Source organism: Gavia stellata, chromosome 6, assembly GCF_030936135.1.
Source record: "Gavia stellata isolate bGavSte3 chromosome 6, bGavSte3.hap2, whole genome shotgun sequence".
NCBI classification, from domain to species: domain Eukaryota; kingdom Metazoa; phylum Chordata; class Aves; order Gaviiformes; family Gaviidae; genus Gavia; species Gavia stellata.
In genome coordinates this window covers 59,879,686-59,899,408 of record NC_082599.1, presented here as the reverse complement: position 1 = coordinate 59,899,408, position 19,723 = coordinate 59,879,686, and the positions used below count along the sequence as shown (strand labels likewise).

General features: G+C 37.6%; 1 protein-coding gene across 1 annotated transcript in view; it reads right to left on the bottom strand.

The window, feature by feature from the left end:
- Positions 1–19,723, bottom strand: part of CNTNAP2 (contactin associated protein 2) — a 1,162,694-nt gene that overhangs the window by 758,204 nt on the left and 384,767 nt on the right. The window contains exon 3 of the mRNA XM_059818416.1: positions 12,344–12,537. Coding sequence (XP_059674399.1) covers positions 12,344–12,537 — 194 coding nt within the window. The remainder of the gene's footprint in view (positions 1–12,343; positions 12,538–19,723) is intronic.

The window sequence follows — 19,723 nt, the reverse complement described above, 5'->3', positions numbered from 1 at the left end:
CAAGAATCCCTCAAACAAGCACAAACCCCACCTTTTTATTGCAAATCTAGCTATAATATAAACAGGATTCTAGCATTGCTAGTGGCAATCTATACCAGGATAGGTCATCACACAGAAGTCCTGAAAAGTAACAAACAGGGACTTTGTTTCATCACCACGTTCTGTTCGGGGAAGCGTCTTTATCAGGGAGCTCTTGGCGTGCTTGCTGTTCAAAGGAAGTCTGTCCTGAAGTGACAGAGTATCTGCAGACTGGAACTACCACCAGCTAGAGCAGTTTAATCTGACCCATGCCTCTCGGAGAAAGAATAACCAACCTTTGGGTCTGCATAGGTGGAGAGAGCAGTAGTTAATAGTTTCCTATCAAGCCAACCTTGAAAATAATGATAGAATAATGAATCTGAAAGCAGGTTGAACTAATATATCTGTCAGTAACTTCATGCTAAACAAGAAAAGCAATAATAAAAGCACTCCACTAGACACACACTTGAATGAAATATGGGGAAAAGATCTAATCAATAGGTTGCCTAGTGAAATAGTCAAAACCAAACTCTATTCATTGATCTACTTTATTCACAGCTAAACCTCTTTTTTTTTTATTTTTTTTTACCCTGAGACAAACAGCCTGGCCATGCCAAAAAGTTCTTACAGAGTTCAGCTTGAGGTCTGTCATTAGCATCTGCTCTCATGCGCCAGGAATTCTCTCTTTCCTGGCTTATTTCCACTGATTAAATACTTGAGGTTGACAGGGTTTCCCCTCCCTCTTCTCCCCTCAAGCTAACAATTACCTTCCAAAAAATTTTTTAACATTGGACATAGTAAAGGTTTAGCCATTTAGTATCTGCAGAATTCTCATGATCTTGTTTTCTAACATGGTGCAAGGTTGACATGATCTTTCTTTTTTTTGCCCCTACACAGAGAAAGTTGGACCTCTGCCTTTACTATTCCATTGTTAACTAAATATTAACCTAGTACCTAACCTCTGCTGCAGAACCAAGATCCTATACTTTTTATAGCTAAAAAAAAAGCCTGAGTGTAATATAATCATAATCTTCAAGTCTCAAAAGCCTTAAGTCCATGTTGCAGTCACTCCCAATTGCATTTGAACTCATTTTCTCTACGGAAAATTAACAACAGTGCCCTGTCAGCAGCTTTGCCTGATTTCTTACCTGATTTATGAACATGAACTCTTTATGGCTTTGAAAATGTTGCTTTAAAGAGACACATCTTGAGCATGTTTGTCCAACAGTGCCCTCCCTCTCCTCCCCTCCCTTGCTTCTGGCTCTCTGGTGAAATCTGTCATGAATTAAGGAGGCTGACTTGATGGGAACAGGAAAAGTACGTTTACAAAGCTATACTCAGTTTCCAGTAAATCTCTGATATGGACTTATGAAGCCAAAAAGTTTTTAAAAAAAGACTGAATGTATCCTCAGCTGGCATCAACTTTTATCGTAACTCACTGTCAAAATACTGTAACACAGTCTAGGGAACGAAGTCACGCATCAGAAACTGATCTCCTTCTCCTAAATATTTCAGAAGAATTAAATAACTAAGGTCACATAAGTTATGAGCTGAAAAGAGTATTTTTTCCTCCTCATCCCCTCCCCAGTCACTTTCAACATTATGTTTAAAAGGACTTCGCCTTGCAAATTATTCACTACAAGAAGTTTTGTACAAGCGATTGGCTGGATTTGGCCAGAAGTTGTGTCATTCTTTCGTGAAGTATACTCTATTTTTTAATTTTTTTTTTAAAGCCACTTCCTCCTAGAATCTACTTATTTTATGACCTAAGCATGAAAATAAACAACCTTCAAGATCACGGTGATTCATTGTATAAGCTTTCTTCTAGTATTTTCAGAGAACGGACCCGAGAGTAAGAAACCTATTAATACCTCGTAGCTTGTTTTATGGAGAATTTTCATTGCTGATTTTGTAAGACAAAGTCTGAATAATATTTTAAAAAACAGTTTGCAAAACAATGATTTTGACACTTCTACTTCTGACCATTTTGACAGAGCAACTATTCCTCCAAGCAGGAAGAACTTCTTCCTGTGGGTAGTCTCACGAGGATGAATGGACAGACAAACGTTCTCAAGGACTTCTTTAACTTCAGCTAAGCACATTGGAAAAGATGCTAATTAAAACTAGCATTTACCAGAACTCAGCGTTCAGCATAGCCAGTGACTTTTGCACTTAATATTCAAAGGGAAAAATGATCATTGTCAGCTGATGACAACTGGTAAGGGTATCGCCAAGCTAACTCAAACTAGTTTCTACTATGGCTAAGACAAGATTTAGCCCTTACTGAGCCTTTATTGCTACAGCAGCCAAGGCGTATTCCTCTGCCGCGGTATTTTGAGCTGCAGACAAGTTGCGTTGGGAGGAATGGTTCCACATCAGGTTTTAAAGATCAATATGAACCAATTTTGCCTGTAACTGCACAAATGCAAATCCTATTATCGCTTCGTAAGTTTATATTATGTCATTTTAGTTAAATTTGTGTACATAAAACAAAGCAATGTGATAGAGGCATTAGAGCGACTGGAAACAAATTAAAGCAAGTTTTCCCCTGCTTGTCTACAAGAAATTAGAGTTACAACACTATTAATCCACAGTAATGCCTCACTTAAACAGGTCTGTTGTATTTAACACTGAAACTTCTGTAATTTTTTTACTTTTTTTCATGTTACTAAAACATTTTTTAGTAAAGATTAACTCATAGTCTGTATGCATAAGCACATACACTATAAAAGGTAGTAGAAAATTTTATCAAACTTAAAATAGCAACTATTTGTAGCAAATTATATTATACAAAACCAACTTGTAAAATACCACAGACAGTACAGACTGTGTGATGATACAAAAGCAACACTTTTGTGTTAAGATCTACTTTTGAAAGTGTTAAACACATATTTCATTTACTCTTGCTTTCTATTGAACCCAACAAGAGTTAAGTTCCAGCTAAAAGTTAAGGGCTTCCTTATAGACCTTTCTGAATAGGATCTATGTCAATAAGCAATGCAGTGTTCTCTAATTATCTTAAGGAGTCTGAACGTATTAAAAAAAATAAAAAATCCAAGACAAAAAGAAAATTTAAGAAATAGCATATAAAGCATTTTCTTGGCCTGAGTCTAACTTTTTTCTCTTTTTAATGTGAATTTACTGCTCATGAAAAGTGTCAGATTAAGGACCCTCAGGCTGAAGTTATCTGTACAGCCACAGACATGCAGTGCATCAGCAGCAGCACTGTCAAATTTCCCCTTAAAGTGCACTTCTGCTCTGAAGCCGATCAGAGTTTATACACTGCTAAAGAAGTGTGGGGATTTTTTCTTTTTTTCCCTTTTGAAAATTTATTTTTAAATTCCAGGAAAAAGAATGGAAAATTATTTTCATGGAGGAAGGAGTCTACTTTCTAGCATTAAGGGGGCTTCAGATTACATGTATTTGTGAAAGTAAATCCTTTTGTGTATTCTTACCTGAGCAGCTGTGTTGATTTTGAGATCAGGCACTCGCACATGAATTGGCAGGATTTGGTCTTAAACTGTCAGCCTTCCACAGTGCATTCTCTCAGTTTTTTCTGTGCAAAGCTCAGTCTCCCCAGTTAACAAGTACCTATCTCCAGGGAGGACCAGGGGCTAAAAGGGACAATTCCACAGGCTCACAAGCCCAAAAATTTACATGGAAGTGAATGTTTGTGGATTCAACCATTACTTGCTCCTAGGTAATTAAGCTTACCTTCACTGGGAAGTTAACACCTAATGAGCCAAGAGGCAAACGAGAGGCAACCTTTACAAACTATGCTTTCTGCATACCAGACCTCCTCACAGGCAGTGGAAGTAATATGGGAAAACGCCCTCGATTCATGGGAATTGCCACAACCATATCTTTCATGCGCTAGCACAAACCCATCTATTCCGCCAAACGCAAATCTTGAGGCTATTCATAAAACACATTCGAGAGAAACAGAAAATGCTGTCTATCGCCATCTCCCAGTCTAAGGATTTTTAAATTTGCATTGCATACCTGCGTCACTAAAAGCTCTCCTGATACATGTATCTTTTTGTTCAGTAATAAAGGAGAAAAAACAAAAAACCTTTTTAAAAAAATCCATCAAATAAGCACCCAGACTGATGCACCACAGCTTTGTGCACAGTTTCACGTTTACCCGAGCCAAGCAAATGAAAGCTGAGAACATCTCCTGCTTTACACCTGCCTAACACTTACGTAAGGTTCTTACTACCTGTCGTACGGTACTTCCCAAAGAATTTCATTAAGACCATTGCTCCTTTTTTCCAAGTATTGTACCAACACGCTTGGACATGCTCCCTGACCATGTATACTCAATTTTAAAAACGTAGTCTCATTAGTTTAATTTCAACATTTGAAGTAAGGCACGGGAATGTTTACTGGGTCAGAACTTAAATCATTTTACAAACGTACTATTAAGAGGGAAACATTGACCCACGATTAGGTTCCTGGTGCTATGGATGGGTTTTGCCTTGAAGTTAGAACTAACACCTCAAGTTTCCTGACATCGAGGGACATTCTATGATGCATCTCACTACAGAAACTGAAGCCAGTTATAAATTGCAGAGAGAAATGAAAGCCAAATGCATCAAAGAGGGGAGAAGCACAGAATATATGAGGGTTGACTTGCCTCTTCATTTCAACGGTTAACAGTTTTGGCAAATCTCAGACACCATCCAGAATCACAGGCTGGAAGTAATTTTTGCAGGTCATTTGGTTGAGCTCCCTCACAAACTCTCCAAGCAATCCGTTCTAGAGTTTCATCACCCTCATGGGGAAAAAATAGGAAAGAACCAAGGAAAGTCCTTGGCAGATCAGCTTTTTGGCAGTGCTACAAGACAACTATGTATAGAAGTGTAGTTTGTATGTCAAACACATTGCAGAAGTATTTTAACATAATGCAACCTGATGACTAAGTAAATGTGCAGGACTCATGATTTGTAACTCCACATTTTCTAATTCAATTTAAGGCATATCAAATATCTGTATCATTATTTTTATTTATTTTTTTAAATCTTTGGAGATCACTAGAGCTATTTCTAATCATACTTTTATCAAATGAAACATTAGCTACACATTGCTAGATCTACATTTTATTCAATATATGAAAAAATATAAAAATCAGTATCTACCAACAATAAAAGATCAGGAGTGCCATAAAGCAGATTTTGGGTCATATGCTGGCCTTCTGCTACAAGTAGAGCCACATAAATTACTTGATATATTCATACATGGTAGCCAAACAAGCGGGCTGACAAGGAGCAAGGAAATTGCCACAGTTCAATTTATTCAATCACATTGGGTAGATCTTAATCCAGACATTCAAATGTGCGTCTATAGAGAATCTGCAAAAATTCAAAAACTTTGAAAACTCAGCTCTGTTTCAGTCACCTATGGAAGCGTTCAGGCTTTCTAGAAGGGATTGAGGATGACCAACATAACTATGCTAGCAGTTTTAAGAGTCTATTGATGCACTCTACTCAGCTCCGCACACACCGGCTGAGAAGTGGAAGCATTGCCGTTACGCAAGCCCAGTGCAGCAGCCAGCGTGGGCCTTGCTTGGTGCTAGGCATGAGCTCCAAAGCCTGCCTCTTAGAAAGATCTGTTAGCTGAGCCATGATGCCATTCAGCCATGACTATGACTATTGTCAATGCTGAGTTGATTAAGTACGCAACGCGCTCTTGCGGGCTTGCTTAAGGACCTACGCATTGGATTCACTGCGGGATGATGACACGGTAAGGTTATTTGAAAAACAAGCCATCTGAGAGCTAAAATAAATGGATTTAGGTGCCTGCCTTTAGATACCTGTGTTTAAAATTTGATGGTTTTACATAAACAGACAAGTAGTCCTCAGGCTAAAACCAACAGATTAGAAAATAATCCTTTAGAATGGAAACACTCTAGGAGACTACAGTGCAAACCTCTAATATGTTATCCCAATTTGGTTTGTATTTAATGGCCTGTACAGATTCAAGGGAGGGCTCAGACACTGTCTGCCACTGCACCAGGAGAAATTTTGTCTTCTGTCTACTTGACATACTCTTTAACAGATTAAAATAGTTCTGCCTATGCCTCTGGAGATAGCCTAATACAATTATAGAATCTTTCCCTCATGAACAGCATGAGTAGCTTGCAGTGAAAAAGATCGTAACTTTCCATCTGATCAAATCCTTTTCCAAAACGTCAGTGTATATTTCCCTTAAAAAATGTCATTTAAAATTATAAGCAAACTCATGAGCCCATGTTTCTACTAAAAATAACATAAAAGGTTTTTCTTCCTGCACAAAATATGTGATTTCAAGTATTCTAAACAAAAGTATGTTTAGAAGGTTTTACAATCAAGGCCATAGCTTCATATGTGAAATACATTGTTAGAGTCCTGTAAATAACAATTTTTGGTTTTTTCAGAAAGATCAGGATTTTAAACTAGCACTACTGTTTATCCCAATTTGGTGTTAATCTTACTGTTCCAACCTTTAAAAGGCCATCAGATCTTCTGTCATTTTAATACAAATGCTGTCTGTGGCTGTGACAGCATTTGGCGTAGATATATTTTGCCATGATATTTTATAAAACGCCAAGCGCATTTGTCTAAAAGCTCTAGAAATTTCTACTGTTTCTCTTAACGGATACCATACAGAGTAGATTAGGAAACAGGCTTCATCAGGATAGCACTGATGTTGATCTGTAAAGTTCTCTTCTTCAGGGTTTCTCAAAATCCCACGCCAGCAACTGCCTGATTTTCTAAAGGTCTCCTATCAACACTTAGTTAGATTTTTTTGACATAATAGCAGAGACTGTTACATTAGTTCTCTAAAAAAGTTTAGCTCCACTACAGCAGAAGAAATATTTTCCTGTATCCATACCCCTTCAGTCACAGGCCCCCAACGTATAGGTCAGCAATGTGCACTAAGTGCTGAGACACATAGACTTTGGTGGGAGTTACACCACCTCATTCACTCGGTGCACCCATAAAGGTGATACTGGCTGTTGCAAGTAATGGAGCAATCTTTGTAAGACAAAGGCGTAGGAGACAGTGACTCCGAGACATAACAGCCAGGTAAGCTAAGGCATAGTGAAGTTAAGAAAAGGCACACAGGAGATTACAGGAGAAAAATGAGAATATTTTTTTTTTTCATGTGGAAGGGAAGTTGAAGTTTGAAAGATGTGTTTCTAGTAATAAAATATCTAGAGAATTAAGAGCCAGTAAAAATGTCACTGGTCACTTTGCAGGCATTGCTATGGAGACAGCAAGATACCAGACATAAAAATCCTTCCAGGCAGGATAGGTCAGGGCATCCTTAAATAGAAAACAACAATAAACTCACAACATTCCCAAAAGACTCCGGGGCTCTGCTATAAAGACTAGTCAAAACTTTTGCCCTGACCAATATATCAAACCACTTTGTCATGTTGAAATAGGTCTGCACAGTATCTGATATTCTAGTAGCAGCCCAGCAACAACAAATGGCAAGTCACAGACCATTCTAATCAGATTTCATACTTCTGAAGTGCTCCCGTAACTGCAAGTCAGTATTGTGTCATATAAACTGAATTGGTTTAAGAAGATAAATTAATTCAATAGAAGTACTTTTTTAAAAAAAAAAAACACACACACATCCCAGGCCCATAAGCCCATTCATCTAGCAAGTCTTCCTATGAGAGGTAGGTTTCCACTCAAGATCTTGCAGAGTAACCAAAACAGAGCAGCAGCAATAAGCATCAATTCAAGAACTCTTTCATAGCATACTTCATTAATAGTGTTTACTTCAGGGTCACGGAAAGAAGTTGGCTCGGAGGGAAAAAGCAGTGACAGTTTTTACAAAGCAAATAATTCTTGCGTGTCCTAACAGAGCAAGTGTATGCTAGAATTTATTCTTCTTCACTCGTAGTTGCTATACACAAATCGTTGTATTCTAAGATGCGTGCAGTAAGTCCTTGGTTAGCTATAAAAGGTGCTCTGTAGAGCAGGTGGAAGGAACTGGGAATGTGATAAGGCTTGCAGGTTTTTCTCTGAATAATCTAACCAGAATTAGCATATCAGGACAAATAGAAACGCTGAGCAGAAGGCTCCCACATAATTTCAGCTAGGTAGAGCTGCAGATGATTGCCTTATATCTACCTAGACTTCAAATGTTACGTTAGGTCTGTCTGACGATTGGTATTTCCAAAGGCACCCAAGTGTATTAAACATGTGAAGTCTCACACAGCTTGAGAAGGTTAAATCATCCAACTCACTGGTGCTTCCTTTCACAATGAATTTTGGCTCAATACTAAGCCAAAATTGCTCTGAAGTGCTGAGAGCTCATTTTCCTGTGCAAACTAAATCCACTACGCTGTACCAACTTCCTTCCTTCAATACCAAGGGGAACCATGTAAATGAAGAAACTGCATTTCTCAAACAGCAAGTTGCTCCTCAGTGCCCAGAGAAATGCAAAGTTCATTTGACAGTTAACTTACTGGATTTCTGATTATTTCAACTAAACAAGGAACAGAATGAGCAGTATTAAAAAAAAATAAAGTAAACATTGTGTTTAAAGCCAGTAGGTAAATAAATAAATTAAATTCTTTTCAAAAATTAATTCTTCATAGTGAAAGCTACATAATCACTTAATATCTTTTCAGTAATAAAAATAATACAAAAGCAGGTGTTACGCGTAATACTCTAAGTTTAATTAAAACTGAAAGAAAAACAACAACAAAACCAGAAAAACAGAATTGCTTTCAACTGAAGCAGCAACCACTTGGTCCGGAGCTAAATTTTCGGTAAAAGAGCAAAATCTGCTTTCGTTTACATCTTTGCAACTCCACTGAACTTCACCGAGGCTGAAGATAAGAGTCAACTACAGAATATAATTTGGAGGTCATGTACAAAGGGTCTGCACTCCACCTTTGCCATCAGTACTTTTTTTGAAACTCGTAATTACAGTAACACTTTCTCCTTCATCACCCTGGCTTTGATATCCCCAAGAGTAAAAAAATGAGATGGATGAGAGCTGGTCACAAGTTCTACTAGAGCAATCAAATTTTAAAAGATGATACCTCCTAAGACCTCTTCAATTGTACCAAGGATCCTCCAATTTCCTTTAGGAAAGGCTTGAATCTTAAAGTTGCTCAGCTCTGCCACTTGTGCTTATGATTTGAGTCTCAATGTTTTAACAAGATATCAGCATTTTCTTAACATACCTATAGGGCATAATTGCATTATGCTTAGTGTGAGGCATTAACATCACCTATATTGAGTCAGGAAATAGAAGCAGTATCATATGTAGAATCATGTCTGGTATGTATCCTTTAGGCAAACAGATAGATGGCATTGATGTAGAAACCAAAATGAGCATCTATACCAAAACAAAGATATAATGCGTACACGGAACGCCCCAGCAGATTGACGTATGAGGGGAAACCCTCACAACCTATCAAAATTAGAATCTCAGACTACAAGAGTGAAGGTAGGAGAGGTGATCAAAATTCTCTAGTTGCTAGGCATTTTATGGAAAGAAACCACATTCACTCATCTTATTAAAATTCATGGAAATGGAAAATATCCAAAAGCCCAGGAGGGGTGGGGTCAGAAAAATTTATTTCACAGAACTGGGAAGCTTAGTCTAAATTGAAAGCACTTTCCCCATCACAGACTTCCTGAGAGCCTTTTGATTTCTCTCCTACTTATAAGATAAGTATAGAACTTCTTTTCCTCCCTGACTAATGCATACAGAAAGGAGGGTCACTTCAGCATTTTATGCAGATTATCATGGCTTGTTCCTAGCTAGATCTTTTTGGAAATTACTTCTCGTTTGCTCTCTAACTCATGTAGCAAGCTTTATTTTTATTTCCTTCTGTTTCCCATATCTCGTCCTCTGGCTGTGTCATTTGATATCATAACTGCTTTAGTATTAAATATTGTTGAACTCTGCACTTCTATTTTCCTCTTTTTCTCTGCTTTCTCCTTTAATTTTAGATTTATTGTTGTCAGGAAATAATGACACTCAGGCATAGGAATGATGGACGAGGGACATTAATCGAAGGCTACATAGCACATTTCTCTCGTGGATAAAACTTCTAAAAGGTACAAATCCAAAGGGAAAGACTAAATACTTCCTTAAAAGGATTTCTAAGGGCACCAGAATCATCTGAGGTTTTTAGGATCATCACAGTTATTTCAGTCAGGAAGAATCTGGCTTTACGAGTTTAAATTGCCGATGCTGGATACTTGGCTCATGCGGTCTGATCTAGCCCTCAGCTTCTGCTGGTTTTAATTTCTTGTACAAAGTGACACTACGAGGAAGATGCGATGGGAAATTCTGCACCACCCCATTACCACATCAGGGAAGTCTGTCTCCTCGTAACTACTATAGTACAACAGTATTGCTCCATCCTCAGGCACCTCCCCTGCCTCGGGAACTTACTAAGCTTAAAGACTTATTAATAGCTAAAAGCACAGTGTTTTCAAGATTAAAACAAGGCTCAGATATCCTTTAACAACAGAAACAATGCTGTTTTAGGCAAGTTAGAAGTGGAGTCAAGACCCATAGAGTTGGGGTTTTTTGCTAGTAGCTTATTCTTAAAAAGAAAGCTGATCTAGGGGAGTTGTTTTTTTTTTAAAACTGCTTTTCTAGTATTGGATAAGAACTGCTGGACATGAACAGTTGCGGTACTGCAGCAAACAGCTTGCTAAGTATATCCCAAAGAATTAGCATTCCAAGTAGAAGTAGCAGGCTTGTGCATAACTCATCACACATTTCTGCAAGCGATATCGATGGTCAGTAACAGACCATATTCCCCCTGAATAACAAACCAGTATTCCCCCCGAATTCACCAATCGTACGTAATTACTAATAAGGAGGAAAATGAAATGTCCTTTCATGAAGCTTTTAGTATTTCTGTATTAAGAAACAATACAAGAATTAAGACATTCTACAAAGCCCTCAGAAAGGTGGGCCACTTTGGAACCAAACACTCACAGCTGTGACTAAATCAACCAAATCAAACATTGCCAAAAGATTTTCCCTTTGACATGGTAAGAACAGATTTTTCCTCAGCCTGTCCTGCTTTATATATCGTTCACTCAGCCAGCTGCATAGCCCTCTCCCATTCCCCTGAGACAAAGTCTTCATAATTTCAATAGTAGTTTTTGAAGAAGCTTTTCTACATCTAAGATAATACGAACACTGAAGGCTATAAGTATTTTCATACACAAGTGGCTTTAAAAAAGAAACTTTCTATATTTATCAAGCTTAAGCACAAGCTCCCCGCCATCCTGATGAACAACATTCATACCACCAAGTCCTAAGGAATCTAAAGCAGCACCCAATATTTTTCTCTTCACTCCTGCCTGTCCCCCTGGCTTTAATATCTCCCTCTTTCAGAATCCTATCTGGCACATGGAGGAGGCTTTTCCAATAAATCAATACTCTAATAAAAAATGACTGCCTCTATGTACTCCACATATTAAGCGAGTTTTTCTTACACAGATAAAACCATTCACCTTATGCTCTGTGTTTGACATTCATTTTTAATAACAGACCGTAATAAAAGAAGCACCTGGCAAAAATGTGAATCTGAAATAGAGCAATGTTAAATCTTGTCTGCTTTAACAATATTTTTCTCAGGAGGCATAATAGCTAATTAAGTTAATTTTGTTTCAGAAAGAAACATAGCATTTTGCTGTTTTCAAAGGATACTTTTCAAAAAAGAATAACCATCTGAAAGAATGGCTATGAGGATAGGCATGTTAAGTAATGGCTATCATTTTTTAGTCAGATAAATGGAAGGCTACTGTTTTCAGCAAGAATGAAATTAGCAGCTTATCCATGAAAAATGTAAAAGACAAAACCACATTATATGCTTTTTGCTGAAATTACTGTAGCATAAATATCCCTGTAGCATCTATACAGAAAACAATACAAACATGATAGAACTGCTCCCCAGCATGTATACGCACAAAGAACAAATTGCCATCTAAACTGTTATGTATAAGAGCAGAATTTTTCAAAACTACTTGTGTGCCTCACATTTACTCCATGAAATTAGTAAAAAGAAAAGGCAGGGAAAGGAAAGCCAAAGCATGAGAGACTCATTAAGGAATATCAACAACCAAAAAATGTCTGCATCTTCTGACAACTACCATCATCCCAAATGGGCTTCGCTACTCTAGGGATAGGCCTCCCGACAGCAGTTGCAGCTTGAATCAATGTGTTTTGAGCTAAGCTCTGTTCTGACCTCACAAAACCAACACTGAAGAAGCGCAGAGTTCCAAAAACCACAGTCAATCAACATAGTTACAGCATAGGCTTCCATTTTACACCACTGACTTACCCAGATATTTCCATCTTGGTGGTATGGTTTCCAGTTTCTCCCTGTATCGCTATAGAGCATCCGATACTGAGTGACCCAGTCAGAGCTGCTGTACCTGCCTTGAGTCGCAACAGCACTGATCTGCTTTCTGTTCCCAAAATCCACCTGCAGCCACTGGTAATGATCACTGTCTGATGGAGACCAACCTCCTGCACCTGTGGGGTTGAAACAGAAGAGAGATTTAGACCTCAAACACTCACCTTGAAGTAAGCACATTGTGAAGATGCCGACTGCCAGAAGGCAGCCCAGCTGAGAGGAGTATAATATCAAAAAACCCTGAAGACATACAAAAGAAATATGACCATGCATTTTTTTAAAAATGCATCTTTAGCACAGGTTTCAAATGCATTAACTCTGTTGCCTTAATCATTTTATGATTAATTACAATGATTTAATGGGCAGACTGCTAACGAATCAATGCCTTTGTAATGCCTTAATTACAGTTTATTAGTTTTTGCCAAATTACAATTGTTCAAGGGTTGACCAATATGCCATGAAATCCTTCGTCAGAGCAAGCTGGCACAAATCAGTAACAATCTTTGGATTTTGTATGCCTTTTCAATAGCATTTCACATTAAAGACATAACAGAGATAAAATGGGAGGAAAGGAAAGCAGAGAGCTTGCTCTTATATGTTTCATTATAGTGCACAAACCGAAAGGTCTACCAGAAGACTTGGAAAAGGAGCAGGTACTGCAGGGCTGGATCCCGCTTTGATCTGCTGGGTGTACAAGCTGTCACAGATTACATTGGCAGATGCCTCACAGAAGTGTTATTGCTCTTTATGGGTCTATGAATTAACTTGACAGCAATGCTATTAACAATAGTCTTCCCAGCCACTAGACTACATTGAACTGTTCTAAATAAAGAAGGCCAATGATGCATAGATAAATGTGGTATTAAGACATTAATGCAATTTCTTATTCTTCTGAAATAAAAAAAAATATTAGGGGGAAAATTGTCGTTGGATACTGCAGAGAATGATAAAAATTCTAAGATAGATACTATAATGATCTATTTACAATAATGATAAGTAATGGGAAATACCTGAAACCAACACACAAAAAAATTCTATCAATACAGAAAAAAGTGGGCACTCATTCTCATCATATTCATAGCAGATGTTAAGACACAGAAGACAAAAACTTTACAGACTTAAAGTGATTACAGGGGTTGTTTTTTGCTTTTTTTTAAGTTTGAACCAAATAAATGGCCCAGCACACCATGAAATCATGTAGTCTAGTCTATGGGCCAATTTTTATTGCTTTTATTTTCACTTACAGACTTCAATTCATGTGACAAACCTAGCCCGCTTGCCAAGCAAGAAACTCTTTGCTACACTGCGTCTTATATACTCCCATCATTAGGCGGCAGCATTGCCTCAGTCTTAGACAATTCTAAAGCTCATTCAGCTGCTACAGGTGTTAACATTTGCAGGTCACAGGACATTTTACTGTTGTGGTATCAATGGCATCATTTGATGTCATAAGTGGTTGCCTTTCATTGTAATTAAAAGTGTAGCAGTACACCAACGATATATAATTTGTTAAATTTTTTAAGATTTACATTAGATGCTTTGTCCCTGTGCTACGGGTAATTATAGCCAGCAATATAAACAGGATGCTTTAGGGGTAGGGAATAGTTAAATGCTATTTAAAAAAAGAAACGAACAAAAAAACAAACAACAAAAACACCCTTACTAAGAGCACTTGCAGGGAAAAGTATTCCCACACATTCCCAAATTCAAAAGTAGCTCTATTCTTGCAGGGAATGGTAACCAATCATTTAAAAAAAGAATATAGCTTCTTCAGGACTACTGTGCAAGGAGATTGGAACAGTTAGCTCTGCCCACTTGTCATAATAGCAGAGATGCCACTTTCTCTCCCTATCCTAAAATCCCTGTCCAACCGGCATATCTGAGAGCGATGGCACGCAGAGGGTAAGAAGCTGCCCCTGGAAGAAGCCACCTTTGACAAAGGACCCTTTGGTGGCTCCAGAACAAGTAAGGTTCAAATGTGAGCATTGAAAAATTATTATGAAAGACAGCTGATAAATCCATCAATAAAACGTCCTTCAGCAATGCAATCATTGAAAAAGGATGTTATATCGTATCTGTAAGAAGGCTAAAATAGACATTATGGTTTTTTATAGTTTTTACTTATGCAGGAGATTTACATTAAAACAGCAGATTTTGTAATGCATATTTAAAAGAAAAGACTTAACTATAACACAATATAATTTTTTTCTTTTACTACATTCATATTACTGAGACAAGATTTAGGCCTTCTTTATCTGATAAACGTTCCTTTTAAATCTCAACTAGGTTTCAGAAAGTCTTCACCTACAAATCTGTTGAAAAGTTTGGAAAAATTGAGTGCTAACATCCATTTTCCCATTTTTTTTTGTTGTAAGAAGAGGCAGAACACATTCTTCGTATCAAGCCTGACAAAAGTTAGAGATACGTGACACAATAGTCACACCTAGGCCGGGAGATGGAAACACGAGTGCTGCAAGACAGCCTGCCCTGTAACTATTTCTAATAAGCGAGAGACAAGACTTCTAGTCAATATTGCGGACAGCAGCAAGCAATATTATCCATTGGTTTCCTGACCTAATTCTCTATCTCAGTTTCACATTTGCCTTCCGGCTTTTCCAAGCAAGTAAATAAATAAGTAGTCGAAAGGATGAGGGAGAAGCATGTTGGATTACAGCCAGATGTGCTGCTTGGCAGACCAGCATGGGAAGGGAACGGTGATGGGGCCGTGCGGCAGGGCAGGCGTCAGCCACTCAGCAGAAGCAGCCTCTGGGGATCGATCAAAAGTTTCCTCTTCCCCTTTGATTCATCAAGCTGTGTAATTCAGGGGAGCCGATTACTTTGTTCATTTTGTTTGTCATACGTGTAACCTCTATTGAGTCAAGGATTAATAAAAGTCCTTCTTTTTTTCAAGCGCACACTCTAAATAAGTTATGAAAAAGTTGGATTATATAAAAATTTCCCCGCCGTGAGATCCTTGCAAAGGCCCTGAATTCATCGCAGGAATTTAAGTATGGCTGTGTCTCCATTCACTCCTAGCAGGTACAAAAATCTCTTATCCCCAAAAACAGGCACGTGCTCATAACTCAGCATATCATTAAATATTTGGCTGAATAAAAACCAGCTTCTTCACTGGAATGAAGTAGTTGGTTTGATATTGGACTGGGAAGAGAGGAGTTACAGACAAAGAAAATGTTTAACACATTTTGCCTTTTTAAAGGCGTGGAAAATTTGGAAATCAAACCTGATTTCCACAATATAGCATTATTTTCAAAACACACTTACTTTTATGGCCAATATATTATGACAGAAAAATGAATTATCTTTAAAGAATAAGCAAAATGACAGCATGTTAGTAGTTTTCAGTGAACATTACTTCGTACTGAAACTGCAATTGTATATTAAATTTGTTGAATAAATGCTATTCACAGTATTATTCTTCACACCTTGGTGTAAACTGTTTATTTTTTAATGGTTACAGGCCATATTTTGAATTTTATTACATGCAGTATTTGCACTTTTTATTATGGCAGAAAAAAAGGCATTGGATACTTTTTTTATGTGATACTCCGTTTTACCTCATGTACTGCCTTTTAATGCCAAATGCCACAATATCCTACGAAATCCATGTGAGTTACAAATTATTAGAAGGATACTAGAACTAGAAATTTTTTAAAAGATATCAAACATACGCATATAACAGAGTTTACTTTCATTAAGCAACTAAGGAGCATTTATGGCATTCTTCGGTAGTAGAGGTGCAAGAAATACAATTGCAGACAATATCTGCTTCCTATTTTTATGCTATTCCAGAACTTGATGTGATTAAACATATTAACCCACTCAGTGGCCAAAATAACTGACTCAGTTGCATTAACCAAGAGAGTCGCTGAATACTTTTATTTATGCTGCATAGGACTCTACACCTCAAACAGGGCAACTCAGTTCAACGTGAGCAAGAATGACTGCACGTGAACCTTTGACAGTAGGTATCAGAGAACTGCAAGTGCAGCAACAGTAAAGTCAACATTCAGCATGTGGGCTGCATATCTCCATGCATCCAAGAAACTTTCCTGTGCAGAAAAGCCCAAAAGTCTTAATCGGCAAAGCCAAAGCATTCCTGTGTCAAAAGGCGGCTATGAAAGATTTCGTAAAGTTTTACTCAAAACAAGCTACACAAAGTCCTTCGATCTGCTCCTACTGCAGACTGACCAAACAACGTGTAATGCGCCTACCACTGAAAAACAACACTCGGTGTTGCAGAAGACACATAAAACTATATTCAGAGTGCTAAGAACTTGTAAAAGTTGAATCTTTTCATGATTTTTCACCAAATAAAGACTATTGCTAACAGACAGTATTAGCATCATTACAACAAGAGGTGAAGTTGAAAGATTTAATTTTTTTAATTAATTATGAAAACCACAATGGCTTTCACGGTTTTACTGGATTTTACTCTACAGGTTCATTCCACGAATCGGAAAAACATAGCTTATCTCGAAACGACAAATGCAAAAGATAGCACTTAATATATTTCTAGGAGTATAAAGAATCCACGTGAATGTGGGTCTATTTTTGCAAAATTTCATGTATTATTTTTTCCTTTTAATTAATTCTACATTTCAGCTCCCTATTTAAAGCTGAGGGAGCTAGCTCCCATTTACTGCACACTAAGAAAGCCTACGTGATGAGTTAGCCTTACCTTCTTGTCATTCCCCTCGATAAATTATCAGTAAGTAGCAAAGCTGGGGTAGGCTTACAGATTTTAGATTTTTATCTCAACTGTCACATGCTGCTGAGCTTACAGATCTATAAGAAGGGACACACTGATGGGTTTTGAAAATGTCTGTTCCATTACATTAAGAAATCTTTCCTTTGAAAATTTGGCACTTTAATCTTCATTCATGACTGAAACTGGAAAGATTAATTTGCACTAGAGGAATCCATTCTTGTTTTAGGCACACTTGTTCATCATTCCCTACTTCAAATCACAAAATAAAAACCACGAGTACTGCAATAAGTCTAGTTTTCTACTCTTTTCAAATCAGTAATAAAAGGTTTCAATGACAAGAATGAAAGGAGGAGGGGATCCTTAGTCAGAAAATTCATTAGAAAACAAACTATGATAAGATATACATAAAAGATTCAGGATTTGTGGTAGTTAAAATTCAAGGGATTACTTTATCTAATCGTAGAAAATTTCCATAGCCTTTACGCAAGGAAACCAAATACATGCCTTTTTTAATAATTACGTAATAATAACCTGAAACATTCTGAGAGTTTAAATCTGCTTATTTGTATGGGAAAAACACAACCCAATCTTTCAATGAGAAATAACACTTTCTAGGTCACTGCAATGGCAAGAAATCAATACTGTTTGATACCTCGCTATTTTCCAAGACGCTGCTTGTCATTCCTCTACATAAAAGATAAATCAAGACAAGAAGGAAAACTTTGAAATACTGAGATTATTCATTCACTGCACTTCAGAGAAAGTACAGGCAGCCATTTTCTACAGTACCCTAGGAAACAATATAAAAGACCCCAAACTTCTAAAGTGCATAAAACTACCTGCACCGCTAGTCAGTATTATGCTTAAGTAGGACACCAGTGGTGGTTTCCACCTTTGGGTTGTCTTCCTCTGTTTGTCCGTTTTATCATTGTAGAGGAAGACTGGCTGTATACAGGCGGTAAAACACTTAACTTTACACAGAGCAAATAACGTCCTAGCATTTGGTGGGTCTAGTCACACTGAGAAAAGTTAGGCACATATGGAAGTCTTGGGTGATTCAACACTTGGCACTTCAAGGTACTTCGAGCAAGGAGCGTGTATACCCTGTTAGAGGGCCCCACCCAACACAAAGAGACTCCAGTCCTCATACAGGGCTCCACTTCTACTTAAAGCAATCGTTTCCCGATATTAGCACGGATAAACATTTTTTTATTTCCTTAATATAAACAGCATACACTGTTGTATTTCTTGGATACATCTGCTGTTCTAGCTAAATTTGGATTTGTGATCCAGTCCTGATCTTCAGGGTAGGGATTTGCTTTTGCATGTTTGAAGAAGCTCTTCTTTCCAGCATATAACAACAAGTGATGGAATTGCAGACAAGGCCATGCATGACGCTGCTGGGGGGCAAATAATGAACATTCTGCTTCAGAAGAAGCAAAGATCAATATTCAGAAGGCAGTGAATACTGAGAAAATAGCAGCATGATTATAGTAACCCTCTATTTAAAATTACCTTTATTTATTTTGTAAAAAGTTAAATATCACAGAGAAGAGGAGAAGAGAAATGACAACAACTAGATTTCTTCTTCTCCAGAATTCGTTATTACACTCTACCCCAAATTAGACCATATTTACTAAAAAATGACAAATTAGACCCAGACTTTGGCCTAACTCCCCAGGAGTTTCAACAGCAGCTTTCCAGAAGTGCAACAAGAATAGGGCTCCAGTAAGCCCTGAAGCTCTAAATTCCCTATAAAATACATCTGATACAATTCATTTTGCAGGAGTAGCAGAAGACAGGAAAGGTCCAATATTCGTTCCCCAGATTAGCCTTCCATCATAGCAGCTGAGAGTTGTAAGTCTACAGAGAGCTCAGTATCAGCAGTAATCTTGTCGGCTGGAAGGCCAAAGCCTATCCAGTGCCCGTTACTAGTCGCTGGGAATGTTTCTACCTATTTCTAGTGGCACTTACCAGTGTCTTCCCTTGGTGTGGCTTAAACTCTGGTAAAGTATACTTTTTGTTTCTTTAAACTATGTAATACTTCCCCCTCCCCCCCCCCTTTTTTTTATTTGGGGGAGAATAAGGATTAGCCCTTATTCACTTTAGTATATAATTTTTTGGACATTGTTAGACCAATTTTAGGAGACAGCTTTACTAAAAAATAGATGGGGGTAACCCTAATTATATTTCTTAAAATTATTTCTTTTTAATTTAAAAACCTGAAAGTTAAGAGTAGAAATAACCCAAGGGATAACAGTAGTTATCAGGATACAGTCCACACAGATCTTTTTTGAAAGACTATTAAAAATCACTATATTATTTTTTTAAATCCCAATAGATCTTTCTTACAGTAAATGCAATTAAAATAAATCCCTTGATGTAGTGTCTGCTTCTTAATACCCACTGCTTCCTAGTATATCTTAGACAGACCACAAACCGCATACGAGGGAACGAACAATCAAACCGCCCTAAGGAACAGTGGTGATATCTAACAACAAAAATGATGCAAAAGAGATCTCATCGTTGTCATTCACAGTTGTCAAACTCAAAACAGGGGAAAAACATCGTAAGCC